Source organism: Ictalurus punctatus, chromosome 5 (genome assembly GCF_001660625.3).
Source record: "Ictalurus punctatus breed USDA103 chromosome 5, Coco_2.0, whole genome shotgun sequence".
In the NCBI taxonomy this organism is placed as follows: Eukaryota; Metazoa; Chordata; class Actinopteri; order Siluriformes; family Ictaluridae; genus Ictalurus; species Ictalurus punctatus.
This window is the reverse complement of record NC_030420.2, coordinates 29,658,014-29,674,914: the sequence shown is the minus strand read 5'-3', so window position 1 is coordinate 29,674,914 and position 16,901 is coordinate 29,658,014. Positions and strand designations below refer to the sequence as shown.

At 41.7% G+C, this 16,901-nt stretch overlaps 1 protein-coding gene across 4 annotated transcripts; it reads left to right on the top strand.

Moving 5' to 3' along the window:
• The first annotated feature begins 62 nt into the window (after positions 1-62).
• brpf3b (bromodomain and PHD finger containing, 3b) lies at positions 63-16,821 on the top strand. 4 transcript variants are annotated; one of them, XM_017468294.3, is made up of 13 exons: positions 63-1,172; positions 4,697-6,243; positions 6,937-7,093; positions 7,401-7,532; positions 8,273-8,401; positions 8,556-8,868; positions 10,067-10,345; positions 10,686-11,240; positions 12,002-12,083; positions 12,811-12,905; positions 13,033-13,124; positions 14,310-14,464; positions 15,367-16,821. In XM_017468294.3, exons 1-13 carry the CDS (start codon positions 1,143-1,145, stop codon positions 15,548-15,550), a joined length of 3,750 nt encoding a protein of 1,249 aa, XP_017323783.2. In that variant the 5' UTR covers positions 63-1,142; the 3' UTR covers positions 15,551-16,821. The 4 variants fall into 4 exon arrangements, with proteins under 4 accessions (XP_017323783.2, XP_053536384.1, XP_017323784.2 ...); XM_053680409.1 differs by lacking the exon at positions 63-1,172 and adding an exon at positions 1,181-1,518; XM_017468295.3 differs by lacking the exon at positions 63-1,172 and adding an exon at positions 2,013-2,801.
• Positions 16,822-16,901: the final 80 nt, after the last annotated feature.

Sequence of the window (16,901 nt, the reverse complement as noted above, 5' to 3'; positions counted from 1 at the left end):
TCTTTTAGTTGCTCTAATTGATATGGGTATTTAAGCTCTAAAATATCCCAGTCTTTATTGGGAAATGAATAATATGGAAGAATGTAGCGGTTAAATACAATATTTTACGGTTGTTCATTTGGCAGACATTTTATCCAAGTGAATTTTATTGGACTGGATTTGAACTTGCAACTTTGCAGGCACTAACGCAGAGCTACCAGCGGAACGGTTGTTGTAACCGAGGTTCAATGTGCTGTTCGTTCTGAAACGCTTTTCTGCTCACCGTGGTTGTAAAGAGTGGTTATTTGAGATAATGTTGCCTTCCTGTCGACTCGAAACAATCTGACCATTGTCCTCAGGCCTCTTTCATCAGTAATGTGTTTCTGCCTGCAGAACTGCCACTTACTGGATATTTTGTTGTTTTTCACACCATGTTGTATAAACTGTAGAGACTGTTGTATGAGAAAATCCCAGGAGATCAGCAGCTCCTAAAAAAAACACTCAAGGTCAGAGTCACTGAAGTCACAATAGTTTCCCCATTCGGTTACTTGATGTGAACATGACCTGAAGCTCTTGAACTTTATCCGCATGATTTTATGCATTGCACTGCTTCCACGTAATTGGCTGACTGGATAACTGCACCAATGCGCAGGGGTACAAGAGTTCCTGTTAAAGTGGTCAGTGAGTGTATACATGCCCTATATACAGTTGGTTGTAAAAGTTTAGATCCCCAATGGAGTCTGAGTGAAAGTGGGAAATGCACCTCTATATTAACTGATCTACTCAGAGAAGGATGGCAATAAGTCAAAAATGAAGACCATAAACCAAACCATAAAATTTATTTATTTATTTATTTATTTATTTATTTATATGTTTCCCTCAATCAGTTCTTGACATATCTGTTAAACTCTGCCAGAAAATGGGTAAAGATTGATCAGATATGTCACAATATTAATGATTTTATGGCTAACTAATTGATTATTTTTTGTTACTTGTGACAATGAAGGAACATCTGATCTAAACCTAACAGACTAAATGTAACACTTATTGGCCTTTTTCATTTTGTCTTAAGGGTGTCACAATGGCCCAGCAGGTAGCGCTGCCTCCTCACAGCTCCAGGGTTTGATCCTGAGCTCGGGGTTACTGTCTGTGCAGAGTTGTGCATGTTCTCCCCATCTCCCAAAAGCAGGCTGGTAAGTGGATTGGCCACGCTAAATGTGTGAATGCAGACTCAGGTCCCATACCAGAGTGTATGCCTGTCTTGTGTCCAATATTCCTTGGATAGACTCCAGATCTAACTTGACCCTGACCAGGATAAAGCGGTTACCGAAGACGAATAGACAAATAAACTATTTGATTATTTTTGCAATTGTGCCCTGTGATGGATTGGCACCCTGTCCAGGGTGTACCCTGCCTTGTGCCCGATGCTCCCTGGTATAGGCTCCAGGTTTCCCCGTGACCCTGAAAAGGATAAGTGGTATAGAAGATGGATGGATGGATGGATGGATGGATGGATGGATTATTCATCCAAACATACAGGTAGGTAGACTGGCTACACTATATGGCCTTTAGGTGTGAACATCTGTGCACATGATGTCCGGAGATGGACTGGTGTCCCATCCAATATGTATTTCTTCCTCCCATATCCAATGATTCCAGAATAGACTTTGAATCCACCAAAACAACACTGACCAGGATAGATTACTTAAAATGAATTAATTTTGTTTTAAGGTATTCAAACTTTTTCACATAATGGTACACTACAGTACCCTAAATATGTTACACAGGATTCTAATTATTTATTCATTTTAAATAATAATAATAAACATCCCCAAAGACATCATCAAATCCTCTTGCTTATTTAATAATCAGACAAAAATAAGTGAAAGAAGGGTAGAATAAAGGATTTTAATTATTCTCAGTGGAGCCCAGGCTTAATTTGAAGTGCTCTAGATATTTGTTCCTCAAATAATGAAGCATTTTTTCTTTAACATAATTCTTTAAAGCTGTTATGAGAACGACACGTGTATGCTGCAGTTTACTGAAACGTTTTAAAGACGTTTGGTCGTTTAAGTGCCTTAAAAACATGCTCATTTCTCTCTCATACTAAGCTTGAAATTTTCCTCAGTGGTATGCAGCGCCTCTGTGCTAACTGGCTAAAGCTCTGATTGCAGCTGCCAGTTGCCAATAGTTGTATTGAGTGCAGCTGAAGCTAGCAGGCACTGCACCTTTTCCATGAACCATGGCCACTAGTACAAGCCTTGACGTACGGTCTCAGCTAGATGAATGTTAATTACAATTATTTTTTTGGTCTATCAGACGTTAAATAAATATCCTACAACATGATTAATAGCTAAAGCAGACGGTGTAAATGGCCTGCTTTCTGTGAAGGGGCGTGTTCTTGTTATCTTGACTGAAAGCCCCGCTCTCTCCGTCTGTATCATCTAGCTTACTATCTAGCAAGCCAACGTCGGTACATTATGTGGCTGAAAATAGCCATCTTAGCTTAGCTTGCTACTCTTTCTGTCAGAGAAACTACGGCAGAAATCTGTTTAGATATGAACTGTTCTGTTCGTGTAAGGGGAATATATTTGCATTTATGAGCCCAGGAAGGTATTTCCACGACTATACCATGAAAGACTGAGGACATTTAAGGGGGACATTTTATCGGCGAAATTTTTGTTATTTATTTTTTTTACCGGCTTCCCCCCCCCTTCTTTCAGAAAACCCTCTGCTAGTAGGTAGTAGCTAGCGGGCGCGAAAGAGGCTCTGCAAAAGGCTCACGCTCGATATTCTTTTGGTGTTTCTGATTTAAAGCTAAGGTAATTCTGCACCTATTTACTTGTTTGCAGTGTATTTAACACTTATTCAGTGAATGTGTTGCGAAAATGTAGCCTGTCGTGCGCTCGTCAATGTCAGAGTCAGCAGTTAGCTCAGCAACTAGCAAAACATTAGCCTGAATAATAGGTTTACGGGCAGACTGGTATGAGTTTGGTCCATGTTTTAAAGCTAACTAGTTCATCTACTGAGCGCTTTTCCAACCTCACTGACACCGTACACGGTTTTGATAAGCCGTCAATTTATAGACAAGAATTTGCAAATGCGTTGTACTGCACTGCTGCCACGAATAAATCGTTAAATTTGCGTGACAGTCCTGTTACCATGGACTTCTACCTGAAGTTCTGGTAGACCGTTAATATGGCTGACATTTCGTTCTAGAAATGAGCGCACACAACCTAGCCTGACTATTTAGCTCGACTGTGATTGGTCAGACGAGGACTCGAGGTGCGTTCTGAGAACATTGATTGGCTGTTTCAGTGCTGTTTCGCTGTGAAAACTTGCTAGTTCTTGGCGGCGGTCTGACTTAAGTGATAAATTCTCAACAACTTTTACATAACTTTCTCGATCTGTGGATCATTGTTCGGATTAGCGGTGATGGAAAAAGTATCAGACAACTTTACCCTAATATGTATGCTGAAATTACTGGCATGTTAACCGATTAAAAGGCGACGCGATGGAGGCCTTGAGCATAATTCAAAGTCCCGCCCCCAGAGACGGCAAAAATAAAAACACACTCTGAACTGTCTCGCGGCCCGTTGACTAATCTTTTAACTAATTTGCTTTGTATTTGGCATTTTATAAACAGTTTATAGATGTAATGATCGACCTTACTGCCTTAGCTCTCAGTGTGTAACGTTACGGTATGATTGCTGGTTCTTATTTCCTCTATACAGTGTCAGGTTTGTGTTTGTTTTAGTTTAGTTTTTGATAGTATAACTAGCTAGGTAACTCATTCAATACGTTTATGTTTATACATTTTTTTTTAATGTTGTTATTTCTCAAGTCCCTGGTTTAAATTTTTTTAAAACGTTTCAAGCGTAGACAACAACATACTTTATTCATAAGTTTATGAGCTGTCCAAGTTGTGAATGTTTTTCGTGGGATCAGTCGTGAGTAGTCAATTCGCATTATTCAGGTAGTTTTACCTAGGTACTGTATTGAGGGTGCTCATGTAATTAATTACCTGTAAATTATGTGTCAAAAAAGTTAATAGCTTTGAGACCTGTGTTGGATTTCTCACCACTTCCGGTAAGAAGCAGCGCGCGCATCGCATTTAAAGGCACATGACTTCATAACTGTAAACAAACACATCAACGTTGATCATGACCGCGCGTAGGGGGTTACGTTACTGGTAGATCCTTTGAGAGTAGTTCACTGGTCGCCTAATTTAAACCGATCACTATACTTGCATATCAGTTTCTGTTTTGGATGTTTTAGAAGTTAGTGAACTTTTTTTAAAAGACAGAAAACACACCAGGAAGCGTTAGAAGTGGTGCATAATCTGGAAATCGACAATATATAGGCTTTATTGTTGAGTGTATGGAAGTTTTTTTCACATTTAATTTGCATGTCTAAATCGCTGAAACTATGACACTAGGGATGTACGAAACGAAAAAAGTATAGGTTTAAAGCCATATACTGGCCCAAAATCCTGGGTTCGATCGGATGCTGCCATCAAACTGTTATGTTTCACCTAACTTGTGTACAGTATTAGCAAGGATCAGTATCATGTACTGGTCTAGTATTGACTCAGAGTTTTGTTATTGGCATCATACCAAAAATTGGGGGGGGGGGGGATTGATGCATCCCTGATTGGCTTTGTCTGCCTTGAAGGAGAACTGCAATAATATTATTGGTTTTCTATGCATCTGTGCAGGTCCAGGCTCAGCCTGGCTGCGTAAAGGTGTCCATGAGAAAGCCACGCCGGAGAGGGGGCCTCCCCGGGGGTTTTGGCGCCAGGAAAAGCGATGCTGTTACACCTCGGGGTGGTGGAGCTCGAGGGGGCGCACAACCCCGCTCGCCCTCCCCCTACAGACTCAAAGTCTCCCCGGCGCGAGAGACCCTGACCTACGCCCAGGCCCAGAAAATGGTGGAGGTGGACCTGGATGGCCGGCTTCACCGCATCAGCATATTTGACCCGTTGGCCATTATCACGGAGGACGAAATGATGGCACAGGACATGGCTGAATGCAACAGCAACAAAGAGAACAGCGAGCAGACATCTGCAACAGTTGTGGCCAGTCCAAGCCGCAGGTCTGCAAGCCAGAAGGGCAGAAAGAAGGACTCCAAAAATGCATCCTCTTCCTCTCAGAACTCACACAGACAGAATCACACGCAGCATAACTCAGCCCAGCAGCACAATAACAACTGCTCAGCCTTACCCGAGCCCACGTTTAGGGTTCTGGATTCATTTGAGCCCGTTGATGCTCCGCCTCTCCCCACCGCCTATTATCGTTACATGGAGAAGTCACAGGAGGAGCTGGAGGCCGAGGCTGAGTATGACATGGATGAGGAGGACGCGGCCTGGCTAGAGGTGGTGAATGAGAAGCGGTCATCTGAAAGCCAGACAGCTGTATCGGCAGACACCTTTGAACTCCTGATGGACCGGCTAGAGAAGGAGTCATTCCTGGAGTCGAGAATCCCTCAAAATGCCGTGGATGAGGACGCCTTCTGCTGTGTGTGCCTGGATGACGAGTGCCTCAACAGCAACGTGATCCTGTTCTGCGACGTGTGCAATCTGGCTGTTCACCAGGAGTGCTACGGTGTGCCGTACGTGCCCGAGGGCCCTTGGCTTTGCCGTCGTTGCCTTCAGTCTCCTTCTCGGCCTGTGGACTGTGCGCTGTGCCCGAATAGAGGCGGCGCGTTCAAGCAGACGAGTGACGGCCGCTGGGCACATGTAGTGTGTGCCATCTGGATTCCTGAGGTGTGCTTTGCAAACACGGTATTTCTCGAGCCCATTGAGGGTGTAAACAACATCCCGGCAGCTCGCTGGAGGCTGACGTGCTACCTGTGCATGCAGAAGGGCCGTGGCGCCTCTATCCAATGCCACAGAGCCAACTGCTACACGGCGTTCCACGTGACTTGTGCCCAGAGGGCTGGACTCTTCATGAAAATCGAGCCGGTACGAGAGACCACAGCCAACGGTACAACGTTTTCTGTGAAGAAGACGGCATTCTGCGAGGCACACTCGCCGCCCGAGAAGGAGGGGTCTGATGACGAAGAGAATGGAGGGAGGGTGCTGGGCTGTCGGGCCAGTCGAGGAATGAGTGCCTATGCGCAGAGTCCTCAGCTGATAAAGTCCTCACAAAGCAATAAGAAGGAGCTCAAGAAGAAGAAGAAGAAGAAGGGGAAGAAAAGTCCAGAAGTAGCATCCAAAAAAGCATCAACGCCACTGGTCACCGTGCCGCAGATTCCCCCACACCGGTGAGTAGATTTGTATTCACACATAGAAATGGGTGACATGACGGTCAATACGATAAGGCATGTCGCAGCACATTTTTCCTGAGATATTGTATGTATCAATCATACTTTTATGGTCTTGAGAACTAGAACTTGAGAAGTTTTGTTTTGTCAGTGAACATGACCAAGGCCTGCTTATGTTTGTGAGTGATGTGGAGAGATTACCTGGTTTACTCAACATTAACAAAACCCTCTAATAGCTTTTAAAGACTGGATTGTGTAAACCTCTTTCAGTCCATTGACGGTATTTTCTTCAGACGTTGAAATCTTCAAGACTTTGAATCTTGTGGGTAAAAAAAAAAAAAAAAAAAAAAAAAAGGTACCAAAAATGGGTGGGGTGTCTAAGGCTAGAGACATACTTTAATAAATAAGACTTCTTTATTACCCCACTGAAGAATTTCTGACCGGATGATTAAAATCCATTTTATTAACCAACTACTACCAACTTCTGTGTTCATCTTTAGGTGTCTCATTGAACACTTTTTTTTCTGGGGTTTTAAAAATGCATTGCTGTTTTTCCTGACAATCCACTAGCAGAGAAAATATTGTTTAAAAAATTGTTTTTTCTCAGTACTTGCATTATCTCCTAAGCAGAGTATCTCGTAAATAGTCGTACATTTATTTATGTTTATCTTATTTGTGTCGTTGTTTCCACAGGTTAAACAAAGTTTTTAAAGGTATTATTATTCAAAAGAAGAATTATTTTATGCAGAGGTTGCACAATTATTGGTTACTGAAGCGTCAGTCACGTAACGGAGTGCCTCTGATTCGACGGTTACACTCGCATCTGCAGGCCCAGAGGAGCGCGGATCAGGTGTGTGTTTTTGTTTTGTTTTTTTGTTGTTTATTTTTCCTGTAGTGTTTCAATATTTGTGTGTCTCTACCATGGTCATTTGTGTTGTCCATGTATGAATTGGTTATTTGGCTTGATGCGATTTTCTCAGCCAGCTACACACAAGAAAAGCAGAGAGTGTTGGTCGGATAACCTTCAGAAAACCCGCCAAGAACGAGTTCTCACGTTTTGTTATTATGAAGAGTGTCTTCCTCCATGTTTTGGCCAATCTTATAGTGTGTGCCTTTTGTGTGTGTGTGTTTGTGTGCGTGTTTGTGTGCATGCACAGACCGAACCAGACGAGAAAGTCAGCGCTGTGCGAGAAGAACTCAAATACTGGCAGAAGTTGCGTCATGATCTGGAGAGAGCGCGGCTCCTGGTGGAGCTCATCCGGAAGAGAGAGAAACTAAAGAGGGAGCAGGTACTGTCAGGTTTTGCCAAAAAGAAAAGGTGTGATGCTGCCTGACACAACGTTCCCATAACTGCACGTTCTGAAGTATTTTTTTTTATATATATTATTATTATTCCTCTTCTACCATAGCCGTTTGCCACTGATTTACAATTTTTATTCATTAAAGAACTACACATTATACATTCATTGTTACGTTTAATGCAGATTGCACTGTCCAAACACTGGAGACACCTTCCAAAAATGCTAAATAAACATCTTCTCACCATATTAACAGTTACACACACATTTGTTTATAGAGAGTCCGTGCATGCCTGTGATATTCGCTTGTGTGCTGTTCTAGAAAATGAATCAACATCATCTGACCGATCAGATTCAGGAAATCCTCAGTGCTGTGGTTTAGCTATTTTTAAGAAAGGGGTAAAGGTAACGCATGACCTCATGCCTTGCCTGCAGCGTTATCGAGGCCTGCAGTAATTTCATTGTTTCAGGCATCCAAACGGACAAGGGGCTGAGCAAGTATCACCACCGAACCAACTCTTCACTAGACTCTAACCGACTCTATATTGTTTCTTTTCATACGTATCTGGCCTTCCCTTAGGTCTGGTGTACTTGCCATGACAGGGATGCTTTCAGACACACACAATAGAAGTTCTAGCAGGATCTTGATGTTATTTTACAGTGCTTTTGGTGTCCATTGTGTGTAGAGAGTGTATAATTAGACTAATCGACTCTCACTTGGTGTCGTGCAGGTGAAGGTACACCAGGCTGTGATGGAGATGCAGCTGACTCCTGCTCTCATGCTGCAGCGCTCCACTCTGGACCAGCTGCAGGAGAAAGATGTAGCACATATCTTTGGACAGCCGGTCAACCTTAAAGAGGTACAGGCCAAGTGTTCTAACCTTTGAGAATAAGAGTGATGATCTAAGTGGAGGAAGATAAGAGAAGCTCCCTGTTTTGTAAAAAAAAAAAAAAAGAAATAGCATTTCTGTATGTTTCACTTATATTAAGGCATACATTCTCTGTGCATCTCAGGTACCAGATTACTTGGAGTTTGTCTCTCAGCCCATGGACTTCTCCACCATGAGGTCCAAGCTGGAGGCTCACCAGTACCACACGCTTTCAGACCTAGAGGCTGACTTCAACATTATGATCTCCAACTGCCTGCTCTATAACGCTAAGGACACTGTGTTTTACAAAGCGGCGGTGCGTCTACGTGATTTAGGGGGTGCGATCCTGCGCCACGCACTGAGGCAGGCTCACAACACGGGGCTGGACCCTCACACGGGCATGCACCTACCAGAGTCTCCACACAAAAATGACTACTACCGCTGCACCCTGGAGGACGGTGAGTGGCAGGGGACAAAACATATCCATCATGTTAGATCTGTGTATATCAAAATACAATATGCAATATGGCGAGTTCATAATTTGGTAAAAAAAGCCCCGCCTCTGGTCTTCATCGGCTGCTTGCTGACAGACGGCACTGAAACTCGTTAAGGTAGTGGGCGTTTCCTTTTCAACACACGCTTACAGCGGTAGACCAATCGCAACAGACTGGGATATCTGACCAATCAGAGCAGAGTATGCTCGTCCTATTCCATTGTCAGATAATAACAATACCTCTTTCTAGACGTAAATGCTTGAAATAAAATGTAAAAAAAAAAAAACTGTGTATAAAACAATATGTAGACTCCTAATAATTATTTTTCAGCACATAACCTACTACTACAAGCTGCATAATAATCTCTTACTTATTTTCACAGGTTTTCAATAGCGCTATCCGGACAAGACTAGTTTTCCAGCAGGACGTTAGAGAAATTCACAGACGTACTTTGCTATTTTTAATCCGTCCGAATCTGCCAAATCTGTGTTTTTCTCACACAACCTCTGAAGTAAAAAATTCCAGAGCATGTCTGCGATTGCCGGTTATGTTTTTTCGCAACACTTTTCCTTGTTTGTTTTGGCCAACGTGAACTACCGCAGAAGCTCTGCTGCGCGTTTTCTGCTTGCTGCGTGCAATTCAGTACGGATGTAGATGTTTTTCTACCCGTACCCGGCGAAGAAATGACCTAATAAAATCAATAAGAAGAGCCAAATCACATCAGTTGTTAAGACTGGCCACTGTAATATCAGTGTCGGGTGATTACTCAATTTCATTTCTGCACTCGATTATATAATGGGGGTGTCTAAACTTGTGACTGGTAGTATACAAAACACACTCCCACGTCTGTAGTAAACACGGAGATGCTAGTCCTGTCCGAATCGGTACACGGAATCACAGACGTCGGTTGATAAGAATTGTAACTCAAACTGCGTTTAGGAAACTAGTTCCATCTGAATCGCGCTCAAGTCTGAGTGCAGAAATCCTCCAAATTCTATCTAGGCGTTTCTGTATGTCAGGCACAGAATAAAATTATGCCATGAGAGAATTCTACAGACTTCAGTTGTGTTACAAAGGCCTTAGGTTGCAGATTGGCCAAAGAAAGCCAGTTGAGTTTTTTTCCTCATCATGTACTCATCAATATACTGTGTATATTGTGCAGTGGACACCCTGCTAGACCCAGAGAACCGGCTGCACATGACAGTAGAGGACCAGCTAAAGGAGCTGCTCGATAAGTTGGACGTGGTGACGTCGATGCGCTCGAGCGGAGCCCGCACACGTCGCATTCGGCTGTTGCGCAAAGAGATCAACAATGTCCGCTACCGCCGTAACTCCCACCTCTCTAACGGAGACGCTAAAGAGGACGAGCAGGATGATGACGAAGATGATGAGGACAAAGACATGGACGCTGAGAACAACTTGTCTTCATCCTCAGACAAAGGTTACATGAAAGATTGATGGGTTTAAAAACTCGATAATGTCTTTTGTAAACCAGCCCAGACCCAGGCATATGTGTTAGTCAAGTGTCTTTAAAATGGAAAAATACATCAAAACGTTGTATCTTTTGTGCCTGTTTTTGCGCATGATATTTTTTCGAACCAATACGTATTAGAGATTCATTATTCAGTGTAAACAAAAGTTTATAGAAGTTTTGGGTGAACTTTAATACATTTTGAACAGTATTCAATGTTTATGCAAGCACAGAAACTTCTTAATGATTGCACTGGAGATCATCTTCCATCCACCCACTAACTAATTCTAACTCCTCTTTTCATTTCTAGATGATTGTAAATCCACACCCCCTCCAACCTTGGAACCCTCCGGTCTGGCCTTATCCCCTCCTCCTGGAGAGACCCCACTGGATCCCCCCACTCTCCGGCCAATGACTGATCCTAAAACCGCGTCCCCTTCTGAAGCCCTCAAACCAAGCACTGAGAGTCCAGACGCAGATTCAGAGGTCGACGTGGCCTCTCAAAACTCAAGGGTGCGAGAGACCCCACCCATGTTGTCGCCCAGCGAGGGGAAGCTGCTCAATGGCGTCTCAAACACTGAATCTCCTACACGTCCTGTTTCAGGAGGAGTGGGTCGCCGCACCTCCATCCTGTTCAGAAAAGCGAAAAACGGAGCCAAGCTGCATCGCGACAAAGACAATCAGCTGCAGAACGGTGAGAGTAGAACGCCACAGCACCCTACCCCTCCAACTACCACTACTACCCCTCTAACCACAGAGGCAACGGTTCCACCCATTCTCACCCCGGCCAGTCGGAGAGCTCGCAGCCGCAGCACTAGTCCTGAGGAGCGACGAGAGAAGACGCCGCCTCGCGCTATAGAAACCGGTATAACTGCGACCTTTTGTAATGACTAATTTGTACTGTGATGAGTAATTGTAAAATTACTTAAGGCATTAACTCTGATGATTCTTTCACTGTTCTGCTGATTAAGGGAAGACATGTGTTGTGGTTTCTCTTCTAATTACTTTTTAAAGCTTAAAAAAAAAAAATTAGAACAAATACAGCAACCCTAAGAAAGTTTATTTGGAACATAGCCGTATTTAGTTAATTATATATAATATGGTGTTGACTATAAGTAGCCTGTTGTTAGTTGCTGTTACATGCTGAAGTTGATTATTTCCCAGTACCTGCATGTTCCAAGACTATTTGACTGTTGCAAAGTGCTGACACTGGAGACTCATTCCGAATGTTAAATGTGAGACTTCAAATGTTCGATAAATATCGCCTTATAAACAAAAAAAGTCACTACATCACTGATTTAGACATTGTAAAAAAAAAAATCTGATTATTCTTTGATCATGTGTGCCACAGTCCCGGTGAATGAGCTGTTACTATAGAATCGCTATCACATATTATAAATAAAACACATACGAGCACATTAATATGAACCTGTGATTGTAGATTCTAATGATTTGTCTTATTGGATTACGACCATGTAAGAAAGTAGGCCTGAGATGCATGTGGCGTTCAGTAAGTTACACGGTGAGAGTCTTTAGTCATAGTTTAAGAGGGTCTGTGGTTTTGGCAGTTGCTTATCTGTGTGGGCCTTACTCATTTCTAAAGTTGTTCTGTGTGTGTGTTCACAGTTCTCACAAACGGATTCAAAAAGCACAAAGATGGTGGTTCAGACTCTGACAGCAGCTCCTCGCCCATACTCAAAAAGGAAATGTAAGAGACTACTACGCTAAAGTCATTCTAGACTTTATAAAACTTTTAGTAGTCGTTACATTGTTGTATCCTTTCAGGAGAAATCATTTCAGTGCTGTGCTTTTAGTGTTCGTTTAAATAACTTTATGCGTTAATACCTGCCTATCAAGTCAAGAGACACACACTACCGGTCAAAAGTTTGTGGACACTCGACTGAAATGTTTCTCATGATCTTAAAAAAGCTTTTGATTTGTAGCGAAATATTCAGAAAAGCAGCCAATAAGAGTCCAGCGTCGGTGGGAACTCCTTTAATACTGTTTAAAAATCATCTCAGGGAGATTCCTCAAGAAATCGGTCGAGAAAACGCCAAGAATACATTTCTGGAAATTCTAGGCAAAAAGGGCGTCTACTTTCAAGATGCTAAAATATTCAATTATTTTTTATTTATCTATCACAACAAAATTCCCATAGTTCCATTTGTGTTATTACAGAGTTTTGATGGCTTTATTGTTGTTATAAAATGTAGGGTAATTAAAATGAATGAGCATGTCTAAACTTTTCAGCGGTAGTGTACATAAATGCCGAGGGACTTCTGTGCATTTTTTTCTGTTGTCCAATGGCATTTTATTCCTAATAATTAGAAAAAATCAAACATCCGACGTGTTGGGGTTTTTTTTCTTTTTTTTTTTCCTTTTCTTATTTTAAATTGTAGCTCTCAGTAACAGATGACCTTTTTTTATGTTTTTAGTACATTGCCACCAAAAAAAAGTCGAGGAAAACCGGCGCTGTCCAAAGTACCGTTCCTAGAGACTGTTAACGGAGATTCGGACTACACTGGACCAGGTAAGATGATGTTACTACTGACATCAACCTTGAACATCAGGCTACATATGCAAATCAGTTCAAAAGTATTTTTGTATTGACGGCACGAAGTTAATCTTTATTGTGTCTGTGGTGTTCTCTTTCTCAGTGGATATGCTGTCTATAGAAAGCGATGCCGAACCCGAGCCTCTGGACCTCGTGTGGGCCAAGTGCAGAGGATATCCGTCCTACCCTGCTCTGGTGAGAGATGGTGCTCTGCAGCTTTCCAGTTTTTCAGTCGTATTTACTCCTCTGTAGATGTGTACGTTGAGATTGGGATCCTGTGGAACTCAAGAAAAGACGTGGGTGTCTGCGGCGGCTGTTCTGATGCCAACGAAGCTTGTGGGACAAATAAGTTCATGTTTATTAACGTAGGAGCATATTGGCCAAGGAGGATGTGTGATGTACTACATCTGGTGTAAATGAGCTTTTGCTAATTCAATCATTTATTCCTTCATCTTCAGTAACCACGTTATCTTGGTCCGAGTCACAGTAGCTTCGTCGATTGAAGCTCAAATTTATTTATCTAGCACTTTTACAAAGTGCAAACATTGTTACAAAGCATTTTTACCGGAATCTGTATGTGGATTTAGATCCCTAATGAGCAAGCCAGAGGCGACAGTCTCATGAAAAAACTGCCTGAGACGACACGAAGAAAAACCTGGAGAGGAAACAGACTCAAAAGGGAACCCATCATCATCTGGGTGACACCGGATAGTGCGATTGAGTCAGTCGTCATCCACAACTGTATACCATAAACAGTACTGAGTGGTTTGAAAGGCTATCCCCCCATTAAAGTTTTTAGCTCTAAGTCTATAGTATCCAATTGAATGTATGCAGTGAATAATGAATGAGACCTAAGGATAGACTCTTTTCAGAATCATCAAAGTACAAGAGAAAATATTGCTTGCTAGGATATATGAAAGTAACTGCAGTAGTGGGCAAGATTGGTCAGAAATCCTCGAGTGGGATTAATAAAACAGTCTGGTGTACACCTCCACTGTGCTATACAACCATAAGCTTGTAAACAGTGGTAACCTTCTGAATACGTCAGTCTTCAGTAAAATCTGGTAAATGTCTCTTCAGTGAAAGTAATAGTGACATTTTCTATCACATTTTGTTTTTAAAAATTCCTTGCGTGTAGGCATTTCGTTGGTCAAAATTGTTTGCAGAATACTTTACCACCCCCATGTTTGGTGAATTTTGATAAAGTGCAACACTAATCCTAGTTTTAACATGCTATTTGGTGGTGGTGGTGGTGGTGGGGGGGGGGGGGTTGTTCAGTAATGGGCTCTAAAACATGCCTGTTGTGTTTGACATGTAGAATATGTGGCTAATTCTTTTATTTTTTTAATTTTTTTTTTTTTTTTATGCTCCCTGTGGTAGATCATAGATCCGGACATGCCGGAGGAGGGTGTGTTGCATAATGGCGTGCCCATCCCTGTGCCACCTGCAGATGTGCTGCGGCTCGGAGAACAGAGACAGGAGGAGGCTGGAGAGAAACTCTACCTTGTTCTCTTCTTTGACAACAAGCGCACCTGGTATTTGCAGCATAGATCAAATCTGCATAACATTTCACTGAGAGCAATATCGAAAGGCACAGGGAGGATTTACATGAAGGTGTAATCAACTGTTATGTCATGTGACTAACAGCACCCGATGTCAGTGGCGGAGGGATGTGATCTAACTGTGGACCTCTGGGTTATGTGGGTTTTTAAGCCGTAATAAACTTGTATAAATATCCTTTTAGTTTCAGACATAGCTTTCGAAATGTATGCCAGATAAGAGTCGTCTGCGCATCACTCCTATTAATGGAATGCTATAATAATGTAATATTTACAGCCCATATATTTTAATATTGGTTTGACTTACTTTTTAAGGAATTTCAAGTTTTGCAGCAGATGGTGCTGTAGCTCTTCACCAAAAATGTATCAGAGCATTGTCTGGCCAAGCCCATAACAGTATTTGCTTACATTTACATTCATTGTGTTACATGCAAATAGTCCTGTCCGGATAATTAGGTTAGGTGCATTATCATGCTTTTATATCAGTGGCATAAAATGGTCTTAAAATCACAATAATATTGTTTATCGCAATTATTTCTGCAACAATATATCGTCCAATAAAAATAGTTTTTGTGACTGGCCTACATACAAACGTGCAAGGATTCAATGATTTTAATTAGGGGGAATATTTTTGGTAGAATATTTATTAATAAATCTATACGTAAATAATCCCAAAAGTGGGACGAAAGGAAGGGAAAAAAAAAAAAAAAAAGCAGCTACTTATCAGTCAGTGTATCGCATCCCTGGAGCAGTAAAGTGTCATAACGGGTACCACCCCCTAAAAAATGTATACACTATGTTATTAAATAAACATTGTATATGAAGTTGTCTAGATGCATTTGTAGAAAAACTCACTGGCTGTGTTGATGCCGTTGCAGGCAGTGGTTACCTCGGGAGAAGCTGCTGCCACTGGGCGTAGACGACACGGCGGACAAACTGCGTCTGATGGAGGGCCGAAAGACGAGCATCCGCAAATCCGTACAGGTGGCCTACGACCGAGCCATGATCCACCTGAGCCGAGTGCGCAGTGACCACGGCTTCATCGCTTCCAGCTACCTGTAGCGAGGATTCCTAGCACGCATCACTACCTGAGCTCATCACTACCGCTCAAACAGCATACGCACAGACGGCTGCGTCCCAATCCTCTCGCTCTACTAGTCTCGTAGAGTAATATTGAGAGGTGAAGTTGCTTGAATGCAAGTTCCGTGCATTTCTTTCCAGTGTCAAGAAGGAGTTGCAGCCATGCTTTTGATTTGTGTTTTTTTTTGTTTTTTTTTTCTTTTTTTATTCTTCTTAAAGTCTGGGTGGGTTAGAGAAAAGATTTTTAATGAACGTAACTGTGAGGTGTGTTGTGGTTTTGTTTTTTTTGTTTGTTTTTTTTTTTTTTTTTTAAACTAGTGTCACTTTAAATCCCGTGGTTTTGAGTGTGGACCGTCTGAAGGCTGGATATAGACATCTAACGGTATCTGTTCTCTGACAACGATTCGCTTAATACAAAGGAGTGAATGAATCAGCTGGCGAGTGTGTGTGTGTGTGTGTGTGTGTGTGTGTGCGCGTGCGCAAACGTGTGAATGGATCACTGCCATGTTTCTTACAATAGCTTTTTACTTTTTAACGTTTTACAAACCACTTCTTGTATATTGTTAAGACACTCGTGTATATAACTACTTTTTTATCATGATATCTAATTTAATTTGGATCTTGTGTATGAATTCAGTCACCTGGATGTATGAAGAAACAAGATCTCTTCTGTACATATTTGTTTAAAAAAGAAAGAAAAAAAAATTAGATCACTGGCTTGCTGCAAAAGTGTATCCTGCTTGTCCTCGACTGTGTGCGTATCATTCAGTTGCCAGAAAAAATATATACTTAGAGTTTGTCTGATTTGCAGCCAGTCGTCTGTGGTTAAATATTATCACTTTTTGATACACAGAAATGTAATTTATTTATGGAACACACAGAAAGAGAGAGCGAGAGAGAGGAAGAGAGAATTAAATTATATATTGGTTGAAGTTTCAAATCAAAGCTTATTTAAGGTAAACTATTGAAATGGGTTTTAAAAGAAGATGGGCTTTGTGACCTTGAGTTAGTTATGTTAAGCTTTTAAAAATGTACGTGCTGTAAGGAAACTTCACAAACCGTTAGTAAAAATCCCTTTTTTTGCACCACGAAGCACAGAGCCTGTATTTATTATAGAACGTTGTTGAGCTTGTACCTGTTTATAAGATGTTTTACGCTTGTATAAACTGCAGATTTTACCTACTTGCCAAATATCCTGTCTGAAACAGTATTTTCTCATGTGGGGGAAATAAATGTTCTATTGAAACTCTTAATTCTCACATAGTTTTATTTGAAGTCTTACAGGAATATTGTTTTGACTTGGTTATTCTTACTAATCTCTTCATTCCTAATC